This window comes from Rhipicephalus sanguineus, chromosome 1 (genome assembly GCF_013339695.2).
Source record: "Rhipicephalus sanguineus isolate Rsan-2018 chromosome 1, BIME_Rsan_1.4, whole genome shotgun sequence".
NCBI classification, from domain to species: Eukaryota; Metazoa; Arthropoda; class Arachnida; order Ixodida; family Ixodidae; genus Rhipicephalus; species Rhipicephalus sanguineus.
The window spans coordinates 335,354,705-335,369,386 of NC_051176.1; the positions used below are offsets into that span (position 1 = coordinate 335,354,705).

The following is a 14,682-nucleotide window of genomic DNA, read 5'->3' on the forward strand; positions in this document are numbered from 1 at the left end:
GCGACTCTTCGCGAGCTGCAGAGTGTAAAGCGCCGTCTCAAAAGTGGCGTCGTTAATCAGGCAAGAAACTTGCCCCCCCCCCCTCCCCATCTGCTGCACTATACGTTGCCTTCATCTGGCTTGCGTGTCTTTTTCTTTCTCTCTTTCTTTTTTAAAAGCCAGAACCGAACGCCACGATTCTCCATTAATAACCGGCGAAATCGCCACGGCAAGTTCAGCGATAGCATGCGCGCGTACGACCCAGAAGGAATGAATAAAACTATGCACGTATATATTGTAAAATAAAGGGCGAAGCTACGCGTCCCTACGTACAGGCTAGGCATAAAAAAACAATAGAAAAAAGACACAGTGCCTAGCCGCTACTATCGACTCTTCAACGCCATCACGAAAAAAAAAAAAAAAAAACGGGGGCCCCGCTTTAATAAGCGCCCGCGATAAATACTCACGCGCCCGCCCCGCTTCAAACTCTTGGCTCACCGAAAGATATGCGCGAACATATTCAACGCAACGGCGAGATTTGGGAAAAATTTGCAAGAAAAGAACGAAAGAAAACTCGAAGCTCAGACCACGGGGCTTAAGAACCACTTTCCACTGGACGGCAATAACAAGCACCGTTACACACACGCACAAAAAAAAAAAAAAAAAAAAACTGAACGTGAAGAATTAGTATGCGCGGCAGGTCTTCACGATAACAAACTTGGACGAACAACTTTGCGATCGCCGGGAGGGTTGCATTAGAGGCAGTATCAAAATTCTTTGTACACGCCTTTACTCTCAGCAGGTCTCTCTCAAAGCACTCCTACAAACTGCACGCGCTTACTATCGCAGAAAAAAAAATAATAAAAGGTGAAGGGCCGACTGTGACTAATATCCACCCGAAAACAATAACACACAGCCAATGCATATGCCGCAGGTTCACCAAACGAGGGCGGGGGGGGGGGGGGGGGGTGGCAGCCGCCAGAACGACGTGCCGGCGAGGCACATTCCCGAAAACATTTTGGCAAAACCACGCAGGACTTTAAAAAAAAGTTAAGCAAATACGCGCGAGAAAGATAAGCCGGCATGCAAGTTTAGAGGCTGGCAACATTAAAAGAAAGGCGGCCATTCTTTTTCAACCCCCCCATCCAGCTTCTCCGCAGTTTCCAAGGAGAGCGGCGGCGCAAGCACTTTTAATTTAATTACGTGAGGAGAGAGACTTCCTCGGGAGTTTATTTATAAATCGCGGCTTAATAAGACACAGCCGTCCCCCTGATTTCTCCGCCGCCATACGTAACACTCTCCGCCACGTTGCTCGCTCTTTTCATCCTTTCGGCCCTAATTTTTATTTCATCGCTCATAATTTCCTTCTCACAGCCCAGTCTGCGTGCGGCTCGGCTTTGCATCTGGAATCATGAGCTTCGTGCCAGCGAGAGAGAAAAAAAAGTGAAGAAAAGGAGGAAGAAAACAGTGAACTTTTAATTGTTATTTATTCAGACAGAGAAGGGTCCAGCTCCAGCTCCTAGCAGCCTCTTTAAGAGAGAGAGAGAGAGGCTTTCTTAACATTTGTTTCTCGTTTCCCTACTTTTTCTCTGTTTTGTTTTTCCCAGGATTGAAAGGCGGAGTGGTGTAGAGAGAGAAGGAGCGGTCGAAGCTAGCGCCCAAGCCCCCGCCGTGGCACAAACCATAAACATCAACCCCGCGATAGAGAGTTCTTTCAAGTCAGCCTCCTTGCGCGCTCCGGTTTTGAATTATGGCAGCAGCGGCAGCGTAAGGCCGCTGCCACCGCCGTTCCTGCAAAGGCAGAACAGCAGCAGCAGCGATGGTGGCGGCAGAGGCTCGCCACTCGCGCTCCTTAATTTGTTTATCAACCCTCTCGAAGAAAAATTGAAGACCCGCCCAAGCGCCCCCCCCCCCTTCCCCGCGATGCGCCTCGCGTTCCCTTGAGCTCCCCTGCGAAATCCTCTGGACCCCGGCGGTTGTACCACACACATACACACAAGCGTGCGAGCATAACATAGCACACAACACTGAATGCACATAACGTGCAAGCCGCATAATGCCCCGCAGTATGGCATGCGCAAGCGGAATATTTTCACATTTTTTGTTTGGTGGCAAAGGCTCGCCTTTAAGGTTGCGCTGCATGAAAACAGCACAGAAACAACGGCAACACAAACGAAGATTAGCGAAGAGGAGACGAAAGAAAGAAAGAAAGAAAGAAAGAAAGAAAGAAAGAAAGAAAGAAAGAAAGAAAGAAAGAAAGAAAGAAAGAAAGAAAGAAAGAAAGAAAGAAAGAAAGAAGGACGAGGTCTTCTCGCCCGCGCGGTATGAGGCAGGGGTTCGAACCGCGACGCTGCCCACTTGGAGCGGAAAGGCCCCCCTCAAGTCTCAAGGGAAAGATCCCCAGGGACGCTGCGAATAATAAGAGCGGCTTCCCGCGGACGCTGCGAAGCGCGAACGCACGCTGCAGGGACGAGCGGGGTAGATTTATCACGGCTTATCCCGCAGATAAAAGCACCACGGGCACTTCGGCTTTTTTCTTTTTCGATGCCAAGCGGCGGCTACGTTGTTTTTCACCTTCTCGCCAGATGGCGCTGCTCTTAAAGGCGGACTGACTGCACGGAATTCATTAGGGTACGTACAAGATTGTCACAGTAGCGGCGCGAATGTTTATCGAGAAGAACGACTCACACATGCACCTTGAACAGAACCGAGGAGTCACACGCAGCCAGCAGCCCCATTTCAGGCCACTACACACTGCAGAAGGTTGCTAGGTGTACAGAGCGAAAACTTTCTTGCATGAACGCGCTACATCAGCGAACTGATCTAAATTTCCGGTAGCGCGTTGTATATTGCCGCTATACAAGAGCTACGAAGAACGAAGACACACCTCAATATTTAGCGCATACTCGAAAGTCCATAGAATATCAGGCGCATCTATGACCTACCTACTTTCTTTGAGTGGTAAAGGACGTGGTTAAGTTGTGAAATTGCAGTAAAGTGCTTGAATCAGAAGCGATGTTCCAAGGGCCACATTTGGACTCCTGGCAAAGATCCACTAGGCCGAAATGCAACTGAGGAAGCATGGCAGAGAAGCCACACGTACCTGGCATCGAGGAACCTGGAGCGGAGGATCATGACGGCTTCGCAGGTGCTCTGCTTGAGCTGCACCTGGATGGAGTTGAACTTCTTGTGGATGATCTGGACCATGCGCTCGATCTCCTTGGGCGTGATGGGACGCGTCCGGCTCTGTTCGCGCAGCAGGTTCATCACGTGCGTCGTGAACTCGTTGCACGCCTGGGAGAAAGAAAGAAAACGACACAGGTTAGCGACGCGCACAGCCATCGAGAAAGCGTAGTAAGTTTGTCGCGAAGAGTGGGTGGCTGCGTCTCAACACACGGTTCAACCAGGTTTACAGAAGCTCCAAAATAAATCAGACCACACGACAAATGCCTCGCGATGTTCAGTTCAACACGCAGCCGCGCCTCTACAGTAACAGCAACAGTGGATCTAGTCATGCAACTGGGAAACGACCCTTTCAAAGAAGAGGTCGCTGCACGCTATCAGACCTATACAATGTGAAGATGCTACTCTATCTCTATAAGAAAGACCAAGTCATGCAGCTGCCTTTGGAAACTTCCCACAGATTCGCGGACAAGACTGCATTCTTCAAAAGGCAAATTCAAGCGGTTCAGTATCGTTTCTACATCGTATAAAGCTACCTCTACTAGGTTGCTGGCACGAGCGCCTGAATAAGCCAAATGCCACCAGAGGCAGCGCTGGGTACGTAGCGTTGAAAATCAGCTTCCGCCGAGATTGGGGTCGAAGGACAACACTGACAGAGAGAAGAAGGGGTCGGGAAAGAAGGGGCTAAAAAGTTTTTAGATACATTCTCGCGCATCCAGCGCGGAAAAGGAATCGGACTCTAAGCCACAGGGAGCAAAGGGAGAGCGCGTTGGCCACTCCGGATGAAAACACGGCAATCTCGAAGCCCGGGAGGACCGCAACCGCTCACTGGGCGTAGTAGACCAGACGCGGCGAGCAGCGCAAAACCCGCGTATGGCTGCGCGGGTGGTGGGGAGGCCTAATCATCGGCGATGGTGGCTTGGTTTCCATCGGCCGCCGGCTGACAGCCCACACAGGCGCGCAGAAAGAGGGAGGCAGAAGGTGCACGAAGCGGGCTCCTCTCCCCTGCTGGCCTTCCAACCCGCAGGGGCGCCCCCCTTTTATCTGATTGAAACGGGCTGGCCAACAAAGTTCCCGGCGGCCAGTTTTTCCTCGGCGCTGCTGCTGCCCAAATAATAGCATTATGGGACGTGGCCAAACACTGATCGGACGGCCCGTCACACGCCGGGCGTTAAATTCAAACGGACAAGCGGCCAGGCGTCACGCCGGCAAGGCAGAGTGTAGCGAAGCCCGCACCGAAAATAGGTCCGGCCATGGTTAGAGAGCGTACGCAGGCGGTGGCGAAAATGAAGAAACAAGAGCGAGAGGAAGGGAGAGATAAAAAGCGTTAGGCGCCGGTAAATGCTACAGAGAGCCGCAACGGCCACGGCCGAGTTCACGCGCTCCGGCCGCAGAGCGGCGGACGCCGCCGCGCAAGCCCATCATGCATCCGCGCATTCGGCTTTCCCGCGGCAAGGGTGCTAATGCGGGAAAGACAGCTTGCGGGGAAGTCGCCGCTCTCGCCGAACGCAGTCGTCCACAAGATTCGAAATGACAGGCAGCGATGCGCATTCTGAGTGCAGCAGCTCCAAATGAAGGGGCGTGGAGGCCGACACCACGAAAGATGTTAAAAAAAGGGCACCGAATTATCTTCTATTAGGCGCCGTGAGTATAGTGTCGAGTTGGCGTGGAGCGCCACAACCTACAATGCTACTAACTGCGTCGCTAAGTTCACGTTGAGCAAAGGTCAAAAGCGTAGCCCTGAGCTGCTCGACAGGAATATATTTAATTTATTATTCATCCTGAAAGTAAGAATAAACTTCAACGTTGTGTAACATATTTGCGACTGGCGATGTTGTACCAGAAGGCCAGGCACGAGCTGCCACGGATACAATATGTTAGTCTGCTCTTGTGTTACTTTATTGCCTGCTTTTAGGCATTGCGGCATACACGTCCTAAAAACCCTGCCAGCCGAAAGACCGACGAAATACGGAGACATCCGTTCCAGTCTCGCTGTCTGCGCAAGCAATCACCGTTATCAAAAGGGAGCAAGTAACTAGTCCAACAACAGTGCGTATCGATTGAAAGGTCATTCAAAGTCACTGGAGTCAAACAGAAAAAGGTTAGGGAATGACTACCAACGTGTAAAACGCGTTATGCGGTGAAAACAAACAAACGACAGGAAAGGGCGAAGGGACAAGGACGACGGTAAAACAAGTAAACAACTTCGAAACGACTCAGAAGCGGCGTTTCTTCAACCGCTTTGAGGAAGCACACGAGAGAGCCCCAAAATGAAAAGAATCAAAGAAGGCAGGCATTCTCGACCAGCAGCTCGCCGCATTCACCCAGTGAACGAAATCGCCACACATCAAAGAAGGGATGTGTGAGAGGAGCAGCAATATAGTGAACCACTACGAGTAAAAAAAAAATTTCTCCTCCGAAGGCCCTCTGACCGACCACGGCTGAGACGTGCTCGCACCCAGCCTACCCTCCCCACACTCAAGCAAGCAGATCGCATAGCTAGATGTGGCTCACGCACCAACTCCGGACGGCTCCCTCTCGTTCGTTCGTGAGCACCATTGGCCGGACACCACACACGTGACTGCCGTGACAAGTCACGATTGGTCAAGACCTAGAGCTCCCTCCTCGCCGTTGGCTATCATCTGGCTATCACGCATCCTTTTACTTGAAGCAAAAGAGAAACAGAGGCAGACAATAAGCAAGAAAAGCGCTCTTTTTCTTATCTCACTCGCTCTCTCATCTTTCGATTCTCTTCTCGTTGACGCTTTAGTTGAACCATTTTATCCGCATATACACACAATTTGGCGCAGTTTCTGCGCCTGCTCGTTGCTGGCCAACGTTCGCGCCGCCGTTCAATGGAGTAGGCCGCCGCAGGGCAGCTAAAGGGAGGAAAGCGCAGAGGGCGTCGTTCTAGGGTTCTCCCTGGAAGGCTGCCATTTCCTGGAGGCCCCCTGTTTGTTCGCGGGGACAGTGATGAGTGTGGTAACCATTTCTCTTAATGGGCATCATCTATTACGCGTCCAGAGAACAAGGCTCGCCGCCGCCCCAAGGCGCTCGGGAGGGAGAACTGGAATCGAAAGGAAAGCGGCCTTCCCCCCACCCTTCTTCTCCATCAAACCTCTTTTCGTCAGCTCGCATCCTGTCGATAGCGCCGGGGCGCCCAGCGACACAAAAGAGACACGGCCGGCCACCGAGAAGAAGGCGGCGGTCGCTAGCTCCGCTCTCAACCAGCCCTCTTCCAACGCGGCGCGACTCCGGAAAAAAGGGCAGCGGGCATCGTATACGATGTCACCCCCTCCCCATTTTTTCTTTCTTTTTTTTTTTTCGGCCAACCAAACAATCACGCGAACGGACGGCGACGCTGAAAGCTCGCTCGGTTCGGCATTTCTCGAGTCGCCCTTTCAGTGTGACCGAGCAAGGAGAAGGAGCCACCGGCGCGTGGAGCCCCGATCACTTTTCACCCTGCGCACACGCTCTTTTACCAACACCCACGGTTAAATAAGTGCAGAAAACGAAATGAAGACAGAAAACAGTCGGACCCATTGGGCCGTTCTCACCACGAATGAAAAGCGCAAACCCGCCGGACTTGGCTCTCTAAGAGGCGAGCTCAATTCGTTTCGGTATCGTTCTGTACACTTTCACATTGCGAAACGTCGGCGCAAGTCCTTTCGGAGCAAAATGAGAACATCGGCCTAACTAACGCAAGCCTCACGCATGTCGGTAAATCGCTAGTTACAACATTCCGTGACAGCAGCATCCAATATGTGAGTCTTATTTTCCTGCGACAGGTGCAGTTTGAATTTACACTACGACGACGTAAAGAGAGAACTGTCCGACCGCAAAGATGGAAAGCTTTGAAAGCACTACCGTTGACGAAGACAACATACACTCTCAAAGATTCAACAGACAAACTAACCGTTCTGTGGGTCGTGTCTCCATTCGCGCTAACAAACCCGCTTTAAAGACAAGTCGCATAGAACTGCTTATTTAAGTTTGAGTCAACAGGCTCCTATGTAAAAGTCAAACATTCCAACCAATGCTTTTTCGAGCCGTCGACAATACGCGTTTTCGCTGCAGAAACATAACTTCTGAAGCTATCTTAAGCCAAGTGTTGATATTTTACTGTCAGTCGTCGTCCTGCAAGCTGTTCCATTGCGTATAGGCTAGAAAATTTTCTGGCCGTATTCTGAAACACGAACACCCTGGTACCAATCTGCCGTCTATGTATACGAATGTTTTTTTTTTTTCAGCATACATACAATACACGTCATTCAGCCTCCTAGCCAAACAACTGATGTTAGATTCACGTTATCTTTCGACCACTTTGGGCACGGCTGCAGCCTCGTATACCCTAATATCAACACACGAGCATGGAGCGAAACCACCCCTGAGAAAGAGACAAGTTGATGTACATTGAATCTTCCGTTTACTATTTACTGCCATAATTTATCTGCAACAGTTAATAGCTACGAGTTTACCACAGGGGGTTTCACTACCCAACCTACTACCACTTCATCATGACCGTAAACTATAAACATTTTGCATCAAGAAGGTACACTTATCATACTGCTGCCCATAAGCTCTGTACACAACATAACAAAACTGGACACTCGAAACAAGAAGCTAAGCACAAGGACAAGTCACAATCCAAGGCCCTAAAATAATAGAACACACCGTACAGAAGCAAGACTATCGTGCCAACACAGACGTTCAGAGCCAACAGCGGCCAGCCTTCGAGCCTTTCGGGCTCACAATGGAATCGTAACGCTTCCTTTTCGGTACGCGCACTGCGCGTTTCTGCGCCGCAGGGACAGGAAACAGGACCCCGGAGACTGTGACCACGAAGCAATCAATAGATTCGCCGGAGGGTATCACGGCCAGACCCCGACACAGAGCAAAGCTGAGGATACAGAGCACGCTCAGCGAAGGTCGAAAACGAAAACAGTCTAACAAAGGAGGGCAGAACAAGCATGGAAAAAACTGTGGACGCAACGCACCGACCCTTGGCAAGAGACGAAACGACAGCCTATCGCGGTGCGCGAGAGATACACGCGGGTAGGAGGGCCGTTCTCGGGCAAATCGTAAGAATTCCGCATTTTGAGAGGAAAAAAGAAAAACCGCGGCTTATGGGAAGCGCCGCCGTGGTGTGATTCGGCCAACGAGAATCGCTAAACGACGCGTCGACGGTGGCGGAGTTTCTGCGCGGCCGTTGCGCGGTGCTGAGCCAGCACACGCCCGGTGTTGTCCTCGCAAGAGCACTCCCCTCCCCGACGGCTTCTGGGCCCGAGGGCACAGTTTGGCCTATCGGCAGTCTCAAGGGTTCGCTCAGGAGCGGCTATTTCTCTCGACCGCAGCCACGAGTGGTAAGCGGCGCCATAGGAGGACGAACGCCCCGCTGCTCCCCGGAGCGTTTTTGAGCGGCAGTCACGTAACTTCCCCTGGAACGCCTACCATTTGGAAAAAGAAATGTGCGTGGCCGCTCGCGCCGGAAAGCCCGAAAACAATAACAGGGGAAAACAAGAATGCCACGAGCGAGCATCGCGATTATAGCTACTTCCTACAGTGCAGTTTCGTTATTATACAACTTCGTAAATTGAAGCTCTTGTAAACGTATACTAAATAATTGTAACCGCCATTACAACGTAGCTGGCGAAAATTTTGCCACCGGACCATTTTCATTGAAAGAGCGCCAACTTAAGTACTGTCTAAAGGTGGAACACGATGTCAGACTTTCCAAACTATGATTTATAACACAATTCCTTTTCTTCGACGTACGTTAAGGCGAGCAAGGGACCTACTCATTACAGGTTGACAGAAGCAGGGTCGAGTGTCAGCTCAAGCAATTACCCCTCCCATCATTTTTTTTTTTTTACCTGGCAGCCTTCAGCGGAAACAGCTTCGATCGCTGGCTGCAGCATGTTGCAGTTCACCAGCGAGCGCCAATCCGTACGACAATGCACCTAGCATCTACAGCAGCGCCAGCAGCCAGGGAGCGGAGAGAAATCTCGCAGGTGCAACCCAGGCACCGGGAAGGTCTACGGCAGCAGCCAGACGAGCGGCAATAAAAAGCCACCGAAGAAGCAGCAACAGCGCCGGCTGCTGCTGCAATACAGTAGCGGAGCCCGGGTCGTATTCGCAGCCCACGTCGTAAAAGCGCCGACCTCCCATTTCCCGTAACAGTCGCGGCGGTTCGTTCGCCAGCAACGGCAGGCGAACGCACACACACGCAGAAGAGTTTTGCTCTTCTTCGTTCGGCCGCCCGGGCCCTCGGTTTGAGACGCGCAGTAACGACACGGGGCGCCCCGAGCAAACGACCCTATGATCGCCGCCTAATGCCGAATGAGAGGGAGGGTCGCAGCTCAGCGCGTCCGCGACCATGGCACGCGATTACCGCCTGGCAGCGACGGGTATAACGACGGCTTTCAAAGAGGGCGAAACAGCGGGGACGTGGTGCCCGCTTCAATCGGAGAACCAGGCCGATGATGATGTCCGCGGTTACGCCCGATCGCCGAGTATGGTCGCCTTTTAAAGAGAAATGTAGGCCACGAGGTCGGAGCGTTTTACAGTATCGTCTTTGCTATATCTCTCTCTATCATCGCGCTCATTATAGGCGCATTTTTTTTTTTTTTTCACAGATTGATGCCGACAGAATCGATTCACTAAACGCGGGCTACGCTGTGTTCGCAAAAGAGCGTTGCATGTACGCCGAAAGAAAACCCGTGGCTAAGCGGCGGTGGGGATCGAGGCACGAGATGAAAATCATGCGCTGATAACCTTTCTTCGTCGTTCCTGTGTCAAGCACTCTGCGGCACCTGTTGAGTTTTTATCTCGAGCAGGAAGCACCAGTAGTAGGTTAAACTCATTTTTTTGACCGGGTCTCGCACCGAGTGGGCGGTGTTACCTGTGACCTGTATCGTTTATCCTGTCGATAGTTAAAAGTTTCCTGCTCGCGTTGTCCCGCGAGCAGGAAACATTAAGGTCGGTAGCCCAAACAGCGGGTCATAATAGCTATTCAGCTGCAGCGCATGCTCGTAACACGCATCGTACTTGAACCTGTTTCGCAACGGCATTGCTGGAGTAAGAGTATCCGCATTTTTGAAAGTCGCCCGAATACATCGATGGAGCGGAGCACCACTTCTTTACGCTGGAATGAAGTCAACATAAATTCGAAAAAAAAAACGGCTTTTTTACTGTGGTGCACATCTATAGCACAATATGAGATGCCCATCACATGGCGAGGGGGAGAGTCCGCATCTTTTTCTAGAGCTGCGGATACAAGGGGTTGACCGCTGACGCATGCTCGTAGTGGCATCTTCATCCCTTCTCACGCGCTATTTCGACATGGCAGATACACGCGAGGAGAGATAGAGAAAACGCTCGCCATTCTGTCAGGAGCACGAAGCCTGGCCACTGCTGGAGCCCCCCTTCCCCCCGTCGGAGCTGCAGAAAACACCGCGAAGACTTGTCCGCAGAATCGCGCGCGTAGAAGTCTAGCGTTACGACGGCACACTGGCATGGTGGCGAAAAGCAGCAAGAAAGACGCCAGGATACCAAATGCTTTCAAGGGGAGCGAAACAGATGCCTATAAGTAGTAGCGCAAAAACGCGCCTCTTTCTACATTGGAAGAGGAGAAAGACATCGCCCCCGCGCCGCTGTCTAGAGAAGCGAAGGCCCGGAGGAGGAGGAAAGCAGCACGCAGCAGGATCAGCATCTTCCGGAAATTAGCGAGAGAAGCCGGTCGGCGGGGACGTGCTCGAGAGGAGGACGCCATCCATCACGGGACACAGGCCGCCGCCACCGGCTGCCGCTGCTCGGCGTCCTCTTCTTTGGCGCGCGCCTATGCACACAACGACGGTGAAGGAGAAGAGTAAAAACAAGAAGGCGGCAACAAAATGGGAAGACGTAAAAAGCAACAAGGCCTGTCCCCGCAGGCAGCACACACGCACCGAGATCTCCCCCAGTGGGTGGGAGGAGAGAACAACGCGCTAAACACGCAGAGCTCCCTAAGAAGCCGCGGAGAAAACGGCAATAGGCTGGCACGAGCAAGCAACAGCAGCAGCATCCGAAGCTGCGCGCGAGACAGCAAGTACAAGGAGGACAGACAGCGCGAAAGGAAGCTGCGGAAAGGAACAAGATATTTTACGTAAAGGGGCCGAAAAATTAAGGAACGAGAGAAGAAAACAGGCGAAGAAGCATGCGGCCAAGGCTGTCGCAGAAAGCGAGACAAAGACGGCCCGCCGGAGGGGAGAAGGGATATCCGTGCCTTCGAGTAACGCTGCGAGTCAAGAATGCGGGATGAAAGGGGAAAATTAAGAACTAAAAGCGGACCGAAAAAGAAGACGAGGCCTGTCTGAGACACCCTCACTTTGCCCCTAAACAAGATGCAAACAACGCCCCCATTCAAGGCGCAAAGACACCTTCCACACCCACCTCCCGCCGCTGCTGCGCTCCGCCCAGCTTTCGGCACCCTTTTCATCGGCCTGCTCGGCGCTGCTGCTTTTCCTTCTGCCGTCGCGCATTCCCAACGCAGAGAGAAATGAGCAGAAGGACGAGGCGCCTATTTGACAGTCTTGTTGCTTTGTTTGCCTCGACAGCACCCCTGACAAGTTTCCGATTAGCGCGCCGTTCGAGTGAGCTGCCACTTTGGTTCCTTTTGTTTTACGCTTTGCTTCGTCACTGCCTCCCAAAGTTAACCGTCGCACGAGCGCTCTTCTGAGAAAAGCCCGCCCGTCGGCGCGAGTTCCACCAGGAGGGACTTGTCGCGATGCGCCGTGGTGACGAGACGGCAGCTAGAGGGATGGAAAGATGGAAAGACGACCGCAAAGTGACGCGTCATGCAAGTCAACCAGCACGAACACTACATGGCGAAGAGACCGTCGTTAGATGTAGGGGCCTCGACCGTTTATGAGAGCACAGGCATCAGTCTTGATAAAATTTTTGCTTTCGCGACCGAATGCGATGGCCTGGGATGAAGTGCCAAGGGATAACTTTCTTCAAGGACATATCTTTTGGATCACATGCACGGGAACTATGTGGGAAAGAAAAAAAAGATAACTAGATGAAGCGACTCATAAAAAGCCACGGCGTTTAGGGAGAGAAAGGCAAGTTCGCATATTTTCGCCTAATTCTGTCACACCTGCGATTGGCAATTAGCCAAGTGAAGTAGCGCAGTAATTCACACTACGGACTCTCTCTCCCCATTGGTCGCCCCAAAGCAGAGCAAAACCCCGGGGATCGTGTGGTGCACAGCCCTAACGTACATGTTGATGATCAAAGAAAGACGATAAAAGGAAGATAATAACGAGGCACCATCGGCGTCGTGAGTGAGAGGTGTACGCTAAGTATGTGCAATGGTTAGGGCTAGAAGAAAAAAACTTAATAAGATAAAACAAACAAAACACTGACGCGTGGGCGGACGAGGGCGGGTTCGGCGATTGCAAGAGCACAGGAGCATCGATAATTTACGCCTTGGGTCTAACGAACGTGTGTGCTAGGCCACCAATCGTTCCGCTCACAGAAGCGAGACCAGCTCTTCCTTGCGGGCTCGCCTGGTCCAATTAGTTCACTTTTCTTTTTCGTTCCTGCTTTTTGGATCTCGCGGCATAATAACCAGTATCAATTAGCGGGGCACCCGAGCCAACACGAAGGATAATAACACACCGCGAAACCACCTAACGACGACGGCGTGATGCAACAAAAAACGTAGAATAAAGAGATGACGTCAAAAAAAAAAAAGAAATGCTGCCCTTAAAGAACGCCGTGCATTAATGACGGATAGCGTTTGGACCTCGGGGGGAAAAAAAAAGTTCATATTTTCTTGAGCATGCCGTTTTATTGTTGTAGTTTTACTTCTTTTTGCAGAACTAACAGACCTGGGCCCGGTCTGCCTCGTTTACCCTTTAATCATCCTTCAAAACGAGCGGACTACCAGCTACGCTTGTCAGATCATGACAAGGGAGACGATGTAACGTGATGTGAAGACCATCATTACCCGGCGCTTCGATGATCACACTGATGACTGAATCAAAACGAGCCGTAATTGATAAGTACTTTCCAGAGCACACAGCGAAGAAAAGTGAACTAACTTTCAACCTTGTAGTGGACTTCGTTAGCGTGATACAATTTGTAAAGAAACTGACCGTTCTTTTTCCAAGTTTTTTTTTTCACTGCTGTCGCTTTGCCATAAAAACGCACAGATGCCGAGGACACGTCCAGGCAACTGTTTCTTAAAAGCAACCCAAGTCGGACGTTCAAGTCAAACGCAGTAGATCATCACTGGCTCAGGTGGTCATTTCCCGCAAGCTGCCCTTCGCCTCGCCTCGCCTCGCCACCAGCGCAGCGACAGAGATATCGCCAGCGGTCGACGCTGTGTACGTAGTAGTAGCAGCAGTGGTTTGAGGACAGGAAAATACGCTTACTTCTGTAACCCATAAGGCAGCACGGCTAAAGCGTCTCGACTCTCTACGAAGCTCTCCTTTCGCCGCCCCGTCCTTTCTCCTCCACAAAAAGCGGCGGCGGGAGCTCTCCGCACCTGCTGTGCGCTGCCGTCTCCAGCCCGCTGGCTCACCACCCTCGGCAAGAAATCGTCGGAGTCTGGCGCCCGCGCATCGCGCACAGGAAAGCGGATATATTGCGCGCCAGATAGCAAGCAGCCCGGCGCGGGCATCGGGGGCAGTTTTCATTTCAGCGCCAGTCCCGGCCGGCCACAAATCACGCGGCTTCTAGCGCACGGGCAAAGCGCACCGCGGGCCCCCGGTCTGACCACCGCGCGTGGGAAGGGTGGCACATTAGAACCACCTGCGCAGCAGAGACGCCGCCCTCTCGTCGCGCTGCTATAAGCATCAACCCGAAGCACCGGACACGGTTGCAGCAGGCACTCGAGCCGTCCGTTGGCTCAGCTCGCGAGTAAAGGAAAACTTTGGGTAAACGTAAGCTTCTACCATTGCCCGAAGCTGGCTTATGAGAGGAAGCGTACAAACAAACGGCTTCTCCATCTGCGATTTGGCTACAGGGTGGCACACCCGTCGTGCATCGACAACGCGAATTTTCGAAAACGGATCACGCTGCTTACACTGCTGTGAGCAACGGAGCCTGTATGCGTACACCCAAACGCTTATCTGTGCCTTGTTTTACTTCGTACACTGCGTTCCAAAGATGCATTCTTTGTACGTTTACTTTGCCCCACTCCCACAGCTTTAAAGCAGCCCACAATCTCTACCACTGTAACCTTTTCGAGTACCATAACGCAGTCCCACAGTGTCGAAGCATTTATGATAAAAATAACTAAGTCAGTAGGACTGTGCCCTAATGTATGCTCACGAATAAATCCTTCAACAATAACAATTTCGCGGGGTTTTACCTGATATCCTTAAATAATGATGGTCACTAGTAGAACAACTGATTAGAGGTGAGCAAAGATTCTTCAAAAAAAAAAAAAAAAAGCAAAAGGTAAACGAAAAATAAACCAGAATTGACTGCCATGAGGGTGCCCAGACGGGTCGGAGGGGCACAGGTCTAATT

The 14,682-nt window shown here is 51.7% G+C and overlaps 1 protein-coding gene across 7 annotated transcripts in view; it reads right to left on the minus strand.

The window, feature by feature from the left end:
• LOC119379570 (homeobox protein extradenticle) overlaps positions 1 to 14,682 on the minus strand; it is a 371,983-nt gene that overhangs the window by 95,630 nt on the left and 261,671 nt on the right. For all 7 annotated transcript variants that reach the window (XR_007414951.1, XR_005181251.2, XR_005181252.2 and 4 more), the window contains exon 4: positions 3,083 to 3,273. Coding sequence is in view for 4 of the 7 variants with exons in the window: in XM_037648870.2 (XP_037504798.1) it covers positions 3,083 to 3,273 (191 nt within the window). In the remaining 3 variants the exon portion in view is untranslated. The remainder of the gene's footprint in view (positions 1 to 3,082; positions 3,274 to 14,682) is intronic.